At 41.6% G+C, this 13,523-nt stretch overlaps 1 protein-coding gene across 1 annotated transcript in view; it reads left to right on the top strand.

The window, feature by feature from the left end:
• Nucleotides 1-1,216: 1,216 nt before the first annotated feature.
• Nucleotides 1,217-13,523, top strand: part of LOC131928251 (adhesion G protein-coupled receptor L4) — a 60,719-nt gene continuing 48,412 nt past the window's right edge. Inside the window, exon 1 of the mRNA XM_059284218.1 lies at nucleotides 1,217-1,469. Coding sequence (XP_059140201.1) covers nucleotides 1,409-1,469 — 61 coding nt within the window. The 5' untranslated portion in view covers nucleotides 1,217-1,408. The remainder of the gene's footprint in view (nucleotides 1,470-13,523) is intronic.

Here is a 13,523-nt window from a genome sequence, read left to right as displayed (position 1 = left end):
AAGTCACCGCCAGTCACCACCAAGTCACCACCAAGTCACCACCAAGTCACCACCAAGTCACCACCAAGTCACCACCAAGTCACCACCAAGTCACCACCAAGTCACCACCAAGTCACCACTAGTCACCACCAAGTCACCGCCAGTCACCACCAAGTCACCACCAAGTCACCACCAAGTCACCACCAAGTCACCACCAAGTCACCACCAAGTCACCACCAAGTCACCACTAGTCACCACCAAGTCACCGCCAGTCACCACCAAGTCACCACCAAGTCACCACCAAGTCACCGCCAGTCACCACCAAGTCACCACCAAGTCACCACTAAGTCTCCACTAAGTCACCACTAAGTCACTACCACCAACATTGTAATCCCATCACTCACGATCAGTGCATGAACTGACCTACTGGCCACCACCAACACTCTAACCAACACGACCACGCCTGCTCCAATCTCTCACCATCTCTCACCAGTGACATGTCGGGAAGGGGGGGGAGCAATGATGAAAGTCTAGATCTTGACCCTACACGTTGGAAGAACATTTTTAGTACAATATCCAAGTTTTAAACAACATTAGGAAAATAGAAAATTTTGACAAGCGTTTCACAGGCATGATTCACATGAGGTTAATCAACAGAATTTATATATATATATATATATATATATATATATATATATATATATATATATATATATATATATATATATATATATGTATGTATATATATATATATATACATATATATATATATATATATATATATATATATATATATATATATATATATATATATATTTAAATATATCACTTTGTATAAGACACACAGTAAACTATTGTATCTAAATATATAATTTTTATAGGACACACAGTCAACACATCTAAATATACTACTTTGAATGAAACACACACAATGAACAGATTGTATCTAAATACATCATTTTTTAATAAAACCCGAGTTTTATGTAAATTGTGCCAAAATGTATCACCTATATAAATCACAACATGACCAACATGTTGGTAAGTTGATTGTGTCTAAACGTATCACTCTGTAAGCAACACTCCACAAGCTCAGTCGTCTGCTTTATATCTAAATATTGCAGGTTACGTTCGAGCGTTTATTAATGATATTTTTAAGTGCTGCCCGCCTTTTCAGCCCCTCCCAAGATTATAAGGGCAGACAAGCGGCGAGCAGACGACGCGCTCTCTTCTGCTTACACAATCAGCGATTCATTCCCTCCCCTTAGCGGGCCATTCATTCCCTCCCTTTACAGCGGGCTCTACAGTTTATACAATCTGCACCCACGGTTCGTCTAACGGTGGAGAAAAAGTAAAAGTCACCCACAAATCAGGACGGAGTTTACGTTTGGTGCTTTCAGTTTCTGACCAGCACGGGTCTACTGTGGTCATCATGGCCTGGACTTGTTTTTTAGTTTTTTTCATGCTTGGATTTTTCCCCGCTCAATCTCAGGGTAAGTTGCTGCATTTAGAATATCTCTAAAACTTAACCACTGGTCAGCTTGCAATCCTGTATTAGGTACAATCCAATAATAAGTAGGACCGACAACTCGGCGATAGGATGGGTCTACAACCCTGTTTATAAACACGCCCATCCCTGCAACCCTATTTAGTATTTAACCTTAAATTAAGTTAATTAGCTGCCTCAAGACCTAAAAAAGTAAGGATTGGCCAGAACAATTTGTTATATATTTTTTCCAGTCCTAAATTCAAATCTTTAAAACCTAAACAACTAGCTGGACTAGTGTGTTGATCCCTTCAAATATAACAAAGGTTTACTGCAGCAACTGACTCCACAACTCAGCTATTACAGGGTGGCGAGTTAACTCCCTTGCTGCATCGATCGTTAGGTCACATATGTTGATTCATTGTGCTCACACAAAGAGCTTGACACACACACACACAGAGAAGGGGACGGTACTCGGTGTGTTAAATAAAATTAACATATTGCGCTTGTGTTAACTTAAAAGCTGGCTGTAACAAAGACTTATTTTAGGAATAAAATGTATTGTAGGTTTTATTTAACAATTTATAGATGCACGTGATTCATTTTCAAAGATATTCTCAGCTCTCTCTCTCCTCCCCTTAAATAATAAATAATTCACAAAACGTTTAACTATTATGTCTTGTAATTGAAATTTTACCAATTTAGTATTGAAAGGAAGCGAAACAGAAAAAAATAAAAATAAAAACATTGTAGTCGTAAAATAAAATAAATAAATAAATAAACATGGTAAATACACACAAACACACAGGTCAACACACAGACCAACAAAAAACCAACTGACTCATCGACCTAAAACACACAGTAGAACACACTGACTACAATACACAATGAGTCTACACACTCAACACACCCACAGTACACTACACGCAATATAATACAGGATAACACACTCAATACAACACACATACACACTTCTTCAACATACTCAATATAACACACATGATAACACACTCAATACAACAACACACTTTACCACACTCAATTCAGCACACACAATACTACATTCGCAGGATAACACAATACAACACACCCACAATACACTACACACAATACAACACACAGGATAACACGCAATACAACACACACACACAGTACTACGTACACACACCACAACACGACATAGCACAAGTATTCCAACACACAATAAACAAACAAAAATAAAGATCGCCAACAACTTCTTTAACTTCCCTGTGTTTACGACTAAAATAGATCACGATAAACCCATAACATAGACACTTAAAACGTGATGGCTATGTACTATAATAAAATCGTTTAATTGTTCTGTTTATGTTATTTGACCTGCCATAAAGCAAATCCAAACATCCACTAGTCTAAAAATAAAATGTTTTTGTGTGTGACAAAACTGGTTTTCTGTGGATTGAGCGCGCAATGACGTAGTAAAGTACATCATGACGTCATAACTTTACGGCACGCCCTGGTGTCATAACAAACGTGAGTCGTGTGGTCAGGTTGTTCAGGTCAGGCTGACCCGGTCAGAATAGCTTTTAGCTTTAACTTTCCATCATGGGAACCCCATATAACGTTGTATACCTTATATAACGTGGGTAACCATCAAACTCGGGTACCTCATATGGACGGTAACACTTCGTATTTCCATACATTGTGTTAGTGGCGTGTCTTTTCCCGATATGTTTTCCCGATATTTTTTCCCGATATGTTTTCCCGATATGTTTTCCCGATATGTCCGTCTTCCCCCCCCCCCCCCCCCGATATGTTTTTCCGATATGGTTTCCCGATGTTTTTCAGATACGGCTCTACACAAACTCCTACAATGCTTTATACCGCTTAGTTGGTATGCCCCTTCCCTCCCTCCCCTCCACCCAAACAGTTTGTATGTGCCTACAACTATGAGTATGTTCTCATCCCCTCACTCTCTCCCCCTATAGAACTACTATTGTTACTAGCGACTTTTGAAGGAAAAGAGGGTGCGGTGTGGCGGCACGGCTGACCAATTGATGCTAAAAATATACTCACTACTCACACTTTCGGTGAACGCACCGCTCTACGTGTCTAAAAATAGATATTAGCTAAAAGCTAAAAATAGATTATAATTAATCCACGCACGGCGATACAGAAAATAAAAATACCCAGTCTTATACATGGTGGGAGACATTAATCAAACATGATGAGTAATTAACACGTTGAAAAGTCATACCCTAAACCTAAATCTAATCCTAATCTTTGGGTAAGCGAAAGTTTAAACATAACCTTAATCTATGTGCTCTACCAAACAAAACAATACCGTAAAATTAGTAATAAGTGATCTGACTTGTGTACAAGTTATCTCAACAAACATGTGAATAAATCTGATGATATGGCCAGATTTTTCTGCACGTTTGATCTTGGAAATTATTTTAGAGTTGGCTATGTCTGATGTAAGGACTACTTATATGTATTTTTATATGTATTTTTATCACAACGCTATTACACACCCAAGTAGCTTGTGTGATGTATTGTGCTACAACACTTGTCTATGTCGCCAAGTAGTCTGCACCAAGCGGGTGGGTGAGGGGGTCGGGTGGTGGGGGTCTCCACTTAACACTCAAGTGCTGCTTACGAGTCATCACTTTTATCACTTACATGTAGCACCCACACGTCCTTTACGTTTGTATCATGTGACCACTTGCAGTGTTATAGTAATAACATCACCACAGTAATAACATCATGATAGTCACAACATCACCACAGTAATAACATCATGATAGTCACAACATCACCACAGTAATAACATCATGATAGTCACAACATCACCACAGTAATAACATCATGATAGTCACAACATCACCACAGTAATAACATCATGATAGTCACAACATCACCACAGTAATAACATCATAATTGTCACAACATCACCACAGTAACAACATCACCACAGTAACAAGATCAGCACAGTAACAACATCATCACAGTAACAACATCACCACAGTAATACCATTAACACAGTAATAACATCATGATAGTCACAACATCACCACAGTAACAACATCACCACAGTAACAACATCAGCACAGTAACAACATCATCACAGTAACAACATCATCACAGTAACAATATCATCATAGTAACAACATCACCACAGTAACAAGATCAGCACAGTAACAACATCATCACAGTAACAACATCAGCACAGTAACAACATCACCACAGTAACAACATCAGCACAGTAACAACATCATCACAGTAACAACATCAGCACAGTAACAACATCATCACAGTAACAACATCAGCATAGTAACAACATCACCACAGTAACAAGATCAGCACAGTAAAACTACCACCACAGTAACAACATCAGCACAGTAAAACTACCACCACAGTAACAACATCAGCACAGTAAAACTACCACCACAGTAACAACATCAGCAAAATAAAACTACCACCACAGTAACAACATCAGCACAGTAAAACTACCACCACAGTAACAACATCAGCAAAATAAAACTACCACCACAGTAACAACATCAGCACAGTAAAACTACCACCACAGTAACAACATCAGCAAAATAAAACTACCACCACAGTAACAACATCAGCACAGTAAAACTACCACCACAGTAACAACATCAGCAAAATAAAACTACCACCACAGTAACAACATCAGCACAGTAAAACTACCACCACAGTAACAACATCAGCACAGTAAAACTACCATCACAGTAACAACATCACCACAGTAACAACATCACCACAGTAACAACATCACCACAGTAACAACATCACCACAGTAACAACATCACCACAGTAACAACATCACCACAGCAACAACATCAGCACAGTAAAACTACCACCACAGCAACAACATTAGCACAGTGTAATCTTAAGTTCTATAACTCTAAATATTTTTTGGATAGGTCTTTCTGTTCAATTGCTTGGTTTTTCTAGTACACAGCTTTGACAATGGACTAATGCAGGGGAATAATAGTTGAATGAAATAGTGGAGGGGTTGGGGACGGCATGCTGATGAGTCTTGTCGTGGCGTGCCCCTTAAACGATAAGTCTTGTCATTGCGTGCCCCTTAAATGGTTACAAAAACAATGGCAGCTACAGCCAATCATTCCGAGCGGGCTTTTGCGTTGCCATGACAACCCATAAACAACACAAACAAGCTTCAACTCAGCCGTAAATTGCTTTCTTTTTTTCCCTCTCCATCACCAGATCAGGTTCCTAACACAACAACCGAAAACTTTTTTTTCTCTCCAGCTCACGGAGCCGGAGAACTGGGAGCCGTAAACAACAGCTGCTGTCTCTCTCAGTCCCCTACCCGTGGAGCCCCGCTTGTTGAAAGCTAGTCATGCGTGTGAGATGGTGGGGGTGGGGCGTGGGGGGCGTTAGGGGGTGTGTCAGTTACATCATGTGCATGCACTTAGTTGTGTCAGCCGGGTGGAAATGGCGTCTAAGTGTTGCTATGGTAGCCACGTGTCTTTTCTTGTGGCTACATGTGCTGTAGCCGTCACGTGTTCATGGTAGCCCTAGTTGTTTTTTCTCTCCACCAGCTAATGTTACTGTACGTGTGTCGCCGTCTATGGTTTGTTGCCGATTTGGTATTTGGTTATAAAATGGCTGTACAAAACAGTCTATACTATGCTGTAACATTTTTTTTTCAAAATGGCTGTACCATACTGTCTATACAATGCTATAAGAATTTAACGTCACAATTATCATCTTGCCATCCTTTAGCTCTAGACTGTATATACTATGCTGTTAGAATTTACCGGCACAGTTCCCATCTAGCACCAGTCAGCCATGTCTAGCCACACCACGTGACAGCTTGTTGTCTTTCACTAAGGATGTGATGCGCATGCGTAAAAAGGTTGATGATTGTCTGCAGGAGTTAAAGGCATCAAATTTCCCCAAAAAACTCGACAGTTTCCTGCTAGAGTCCTGCCATTTGATTTACCCCAGCAGATTCTCCCAAAAACATCGCACAATTTCAATCCCAACATGTCTGGAATAGTGCGCTGATCTTGCAAAAATTGAAATTTGAAAAACAGACGGAAAACAAACGCACGATGTCGGGCAGAAAAGAGGGGTAATTTATAACTTTGAGTTTTTGAAGAAATGCAATGTTCAGGTCAGTTTGGTGCAAAGTTTCCAACAGAACTTTCTTCTTTATTTTAGATTTTTTTTCTCGCATATAAAACGACATACCAAAGACGCGGCAATGTATCTAATGTTATGATTTTCATTCCACACGAAAGTCTGGAGACCAGCTACCGGGTTCGTGTCCTTGTGACACCTGAGTCTACCCAGCACTAACGGGTACCTAGTCGGGGAAAATAAAGACTGCTGCACCAATTGCTAGCTAAACACTCCTTATTCCGAAGAAAACGTTACCGAGGCATTGTATTTCCTCTAATCAGTGGCGGAACTAGAAAAAAAGGACCACCCCGCAAAACATTTTTTTAGGCCCCCCATATATATATATATATATATATATATATATATATATATATATATATATATATATATATATATATATATATATACAATACATATACATATACAAACACAAACACAAAATACGAACATAGGATACTCATTGCAGGCCTGTTCGGGTTTTAATTTATTTTAAATTTTTAAATTTAAATTAAAACAATTTACAACAACATGTCATGTGTGTAAGTGTATTAGTGTGTTCTGTGAAAATCAGTTTTATTTTATCTCAGCTATAAGACCCCATTACATCTAGTCGGTCAAAAGAATATAAACCATGAAAGCTTTGTATAAGTAATGGTGTCTCGTGTTATGTTTATTTTTATGTTTTTTATTTATTTATATTATTAATTTTAAATACATTTCCTTTTTATACGCGTCATTCTTTAAGTACTTTATAAAACAATAATAATTCAGAGAAATAATTGCGTTTTAATTTGCACAAATCTATTAAAAGGAGCTTATGAGCACCCCTATTTGACTATTTAAAAAAGGGAAATAAGTCATGGAAGTGGTTTGAACGTTTGCTTATCTTTGATAAGTTTGATTGTAGGAGAAAGAGGACTGCTTTCACAGTGTTTTAAAAACAAAAGGAAAGAGAATATACAAGAGCGTGGTGTGGTGTCTATAAAATAAAGATAATCCAACCGCAGCTACAGTAATCTTTTTTACAAAACAACCATCAAGTCAAAAATGCAAGAAAATTATTTTTTTTTAACTATACAAAAAATTGAGTATGGTCGGCTGTGGGCCCCTAAATGGCGTGCCCCCCCCCCCCCCCCCCGCATTGCGGGGTCTGGCGGCACTGTAGTTCCGCCCCTGCCTCTAACCTGATTCTGAAAGTAAACTTTCTTTTTCTATTTTAAAAAGCTTTACAGAAGTAAGATGGGGGAAAAATGTTTTTAATCAAAAGTGAAATTTCGTTATTAAACTTTGAAATAAGTAAATTGTAAGCCTCAACAGTTTTTGCTTGTTTTTGTACGAGGTGCAGTGGTTTAAAAAAACGAATTCCATCATTAGCCTATCAGTAAATTATCAACCATAGTTATAATTTACCCTACCGATTTTACATCTCAACATTTTTATTTCATTTTATTGTGTTTGCCTTTCTTCTGCCGTTCCAATTATCACCGGGTTAGCTGCGGAATTAAATTAAAACAATCAGAGAACTTTGACTTGATAAAGTACAGCAATCTGACCCCCCCCCCCCGTTCCCCGCAGCACAGGGAGGCGGGTTTAACGCACGTGAAAGTGGCGGCCTAGCCTATTTAAAGTTCCATGACCCTCAAGATAAAAAAAAATTCACAAGCAAACAAATTGAAATCTGTTTACCAGAACGCACATGAAGGGTGAGTGGTTTATCTTGTCACTACAGCCCTTCACGTGCTGTTGGGGTCAAGTAGGGACTCACTCTTTGTCGTCACGTGTCAGGTTGTCAGACAAGGGTTGGTTGGGTTGTCGTAACACATCAGACTGGTGGGGTTATCATTACACATCAGGCTGCTGGGGTTGTCATTACACATCAGGGTGGTGGGGTTGTCATTACACATCAGGGTGGTTGGGTTGTCATTACACATCAGACTGGTGGGGTTGTCATTACACATCAGGGTGGTTGGGTTGTCATTACACATCAGGCTGCTGGGGTTGTCATTACACATCAGGGTGGTAGGGTTGTCATTACACATCAGACTGGTAGGGTTGTCATTACACATCAGGCGGGTGGGTTGTCGCTACACATCAGACTAGTGGGGTTGTCATAAAACATCAGACTGGTGGGGTTGTCATTACACATCAGGGTGGTGGGGTTGTCGCTACACATCAGGGTGGTGGGGTTGTCATTACACATCAGACTGGTGGGGTTGTCATTACACATCAGGGTGGTGGGGTTGTCATTACACATCAGACTAGTGGGGTTGTCGCTACACATCAGACTGGTGGGGTTGTCATTACACATCAGGGTGGTGGGGTTGTCATTACACATCAGACTGGTGGGGTTGTTATTACACATCAGGTTGGTGGGGTTGTCATTACACATCAGGTTGGTGGGGTTGTCATTACACATCAGGTTGGTGGGGTTGTCGCTACATCAGACTGGTGGGGTTGTCATTACACATCAGACTGGTGGGGTTGTCATTACACATCAGACTGGTGGGGTTGTCATTACACATCAGACTGGTGGGGTTGTCATTACACATCAGACTGGTGGGGTTGTCATTACACATCAGACTGGGGGGGTTGTCATTACACATCAGACTGGTGGGGTTGTCATTACACATCAGGGTGGTGGGGTTGTCATTACACATCAGACTAGTGGGGTTGTCATTACACATCAGGCTTGTGGGGTTGTCATTACACATCAGGCTTGTGGGGTTGTCATTACATATCAGACTGGTGGGGTTGTCATTACATATCAGACTAGTGGGGTTGTCATTACACATCAGGCTGGTGGGGTTGTCGTAACACATCAGACTGGGGGGTTGTCATTACACATCAGGCTTGTGGGGTTGTCGTAACACATCAGACTGGCGGGGTTGTCATTACACATCAGACTGGTGGGGTTGTCATTACACACATCAGACTGGTAGGGTTGTCATTACACATCAGGCTGGGGGGGGGGGGTTGTCGTAACACATCAGACTGGCGGGGTTGTCATTACACATCAGACTGGTGGGGTTGTCATTACACACATCAGACTGGTGGGGTTGTCATTACACATCAGGGTGGTAGGGTTGTCGCTACACATCAGACTGGTAGGGTTGTCATTACACATCAGGCTGGTGGGGTTGTCATTACACATCAGGGTGGTGGGGTTGTCATTACACACATCAGACTGGTGGGGTTGTCATTACACATCAGACTGGTGGGGTTGTCATTACACATCAGGGTGGTGGGGTTGTCATTACACATCAGACTGGTGGGGTTGTCATTACACATCAGGCTGGGGGGGTTGTCATTACACATCAGGCTGGGGGGGGGGGGTTGTCGCTACACATCAGACTGGTAGGGTTGTCATTACACATCAGACTGGTGGGGTTGTCATTACACATCAGGGTGGTGGGGTTGTCATTACACATCAGGGTGGTGGGGTTGTCATTACACATCAGGGTGGTGGGGTTGTCGCTACACATCAGAGACAAGAGATTTTATTACGTCAGCTGAAGCGCTAATCTCCGATCCTGGTGAGATTGAAAAAAATTTTTACAACCACTGGCATCGATTCCTTACATTCGCTAACAAAACAGAAAACACACACCTAAAGTAACACTTGGTTCTATAAAAACCGTTAGATATAAAATGCTAATACACACACAGACACACACACAGCCAAAATATTTCTGATGATGAGATTTTCAGCCATCAGGAACTGACAGCAAAAACTCATCCTTTTGACTGCTGCATCTTAGCCCACGGATTTAATCGTCTGCGCGATCTCTGGGCGCGTTTAGTCCCGTCTGATCATCTCCCCTTTCGTTTCAAGTCTTCACTTGAAAGAAATGAAAGAGATTCGCTGGAGATCTTTTTTTTTAAAAAGCCCGCCATTTTCTCGCATAGGTCACGTGACTTCCACCGTATTTGTTGTGTTGATCTTCTGCACGCGAACACCTTGACATTGCTGCACGGTCGTGGGTTTCCCATCAGACGTTCACAGGTCCTTGCTGGCAAACAACCGTGCCGCCCTCACTCCAACAGCTCCCCCCGCCCCTCTACGCTGGGTAACCAGTCTACCGCCCCCCCAATCTAACCCACCCCGTCTAACGCCCCCACACGCCTACTACCCCTGTCATGACAATCGGTGGCTCGTGGGAATTTCAATTTCTCTGCTTTAAATATTTACTGTGGTCTGTGCTTGTTTGTCCAATATTTCAACTTCTTGGTTTTATCATCTATAAATACTTAACATGGGTCTAAGATTGTGTGTCCGATATTTAAACATCTCGATTTTCTCATCTATAAATACTTTACATTGGTCTAAGAGTGTTTGTCTAATACTTCAACTTGATTTTCTCAATTTTCAATACATAATGCAGGTCTTTGCTCTATGTTTGAACGTCCCTTCTCATTTGTTTTTCTCATCTGTTGTAGTGGCGTCGATTTTCTTCCATAATAAAAATAATAATACACGGTATGATTTTAACATCAAAGCCAAAGGTACACAAATCAGTCGTTGTAGAGATTGAATTGTAGAGCCAGATGGGATTCAAACCCCCGTCTCTACACTTTGCTTGCCACACAGCGGCGTAGACTGGTTGTAGTTTGCTGCACTGGCACAACCGATACAATTTGCATGTAGGTCACCGTGACCTCTGACCCTGAAAGGTTGCAACTGATGGTTGTCTTTGTCAACTCAAGTATGGATTTTATATTTGTATCCAGTGACAAACACATGGTGGATGATAAAATATTTTTTTTTCACCTCCCCCTCCCCTCGCCCCTTTCGAGGACTCATTAGAACAAAAAAATTATACTGTCCTATAGCCAGCATCCAGTGCAGAAAGGCGACCCACTCCTGTATTAACATAAAAATACAACTCATCACATTTTTTTACGTGGATCTTAGCAGATTTACTTGCCCGGAGAATCATTTAAAATAAAGTTTATTTTTCTTTCTGTTTCACAGATTGTATGTAAGAAATAAAATGAGTGCGTTACAGCTTGTTTATGTGTACATACATTATGTGTGGGTGGGGGGTGGTGTTAGAGTTGTGTTGGCCGATACAAACAGAAATCGAACACGTTTTATTTTGTTCATTGTAGTACCCACAGGTAAACACGAGAATGACGTCATCAAATGATGCGTTCTCGTTTCACACCCACTGGCACGGTCTAGGTGTAGAAATGACGTGCAGGTTGGATTGATTACACCTGCATGCTGTGGGGTGTATTTCTTGGCACATTACTATAGGTTTTTTTTTTTTACATGAGTGTGCTACAGGTAGGTTGACGTGCTGACTTGTGTCATTGGCTGGGGTATGTAAAGTCTATTGTTGCACATCTGTTGGCTGTTGGTGGGTATTTGTAATGCTGTTGGCTGGTAAACGAAATGATAAGCTAGCTGTATACCACAACACTTAACATCACTCTCCTTCAACCTCACCCCCTTCCCCACCCACCTTTTATGCTGAATGTTTTTGATTAGCCCGACCTTACAAACAGCTGATCCCATAGCTCTAACTTGTAACGGGTGTGCTAATGAATTCTGTGCTGACTGAGCTAATTTTAGCATCATGCCCTGGCTCCGAACAAATCACTCCAGCTGATCCCATAGCTCTAACATGTAACGGGTGTGCTAATGAATTCTGTGTTGCCTGAGCTAATTTTAGCATCACGGCCGGGCTCCGAACAAATCACTCCAGCTGATCACACAGGAGCCCGGTACCCCGACCTGTGGTGACGTAACGTGGTCACGTGTGAACCGTGTCAGCCAGCTGCCAGAGGTCTGCGCTAATCTCTCAGGAACCAGAACTCTGGGAGTTGCTTGACGTAGAAGAGTTCTCCCCAGTGGGAAAAAAAAAACATCCACGGTCGACTACATTTCTTTGTCCCACTCCAACAAACTCAAAATACTCGCGAGAAGACGTAATCTTTCCTTCGTTACACCCCCCCCCCGCCACACCCATCCATCCCCACCCCACCCCCATACACCCCCACCCCCATACACCGCGACCCACCCGCACCTTTACACAATTTTTTTGGAGCATTAAGCCCCCGCTGTAGAATCGTTAAAAAATAAACTCACCAATTTACGCGTTTTTAATCCGCGAAGATCTCTCAACCTTTCTTAAGTGTCTCTCGGCCTATCACACAGCCTTGTGGCCATCAGCAGTCTGTTGTTGTTTTAATGTGACCCTTAAGTTACGTGCTCAGAATAACTCATACATTGATGCGTAGACAACATAAGGGTGCGCAAACACATACACACACACATACAGGCGCACGCATGCACACACAAACACGCACAGATTCAAGCACACTATATATATATATATATATATATATATATATATATATATATATATATATATATATATGCGTTCTTTAGTTAAACGAAGAGCCTCACGTACTATCCTGTACATTACGCCTGTACTCTACTCACGAGGTCAGCCGGTGTGAGGATGAGAACTCAGGGGTCAATGTCCGAGTTACTGCCGCGTGTGAGACACACCTCCCCCCCCCCCCAGTGCCAGACACGCAGCAGCTGGGCACAGGTCAGCCATAAGGTCAAGGTGATTAGAGTAGCCTTTACACTGGGTCCAGTGTTTCTTTCAGACTTTTTTCTCCGGGGGGGGGCGGTAGACTTTCTTCGGGGGGGGGGGGGGGCGGACACTGTTAAAAGTATATATTTTCTACATAAATTATATAAATTCCATTTCGTTCGGGGGGGGGGGGGGGGAGGGGGGGGGGGGCGGTAAAAAACTTTCGGGTGGTCGAAGAGATGCATGGAAGAAACTCTGACTGGGTCAGCTTGCTCTAACCTCACATCATTTCAAACTGAAAAAAGTAGCAGGTCAATGTGTTTGAAGTAAAAAATATATTAAAAACCTGGTAG

The sequence above is a fragment of the Physella acuta genome, unplaced genomic scaffold (genome assembly GCF_028476545.2).
Source record: "Physella acuta isolate Inbredline_101_S28 unplaced genomic scaffold, ASM2847654v3 ptg001480l, whole genome shotgun sequence".
NCBI classification, from domain to species: Eukaryota; Metazoa; Mollusca; class Gastropoda; family Physidae; genus Physella; species Physella acuta.
Note: the sequence above shows the minus strand (reverse complement) of the source record. Positions and strands in the feature narration are given on the sequence as shown.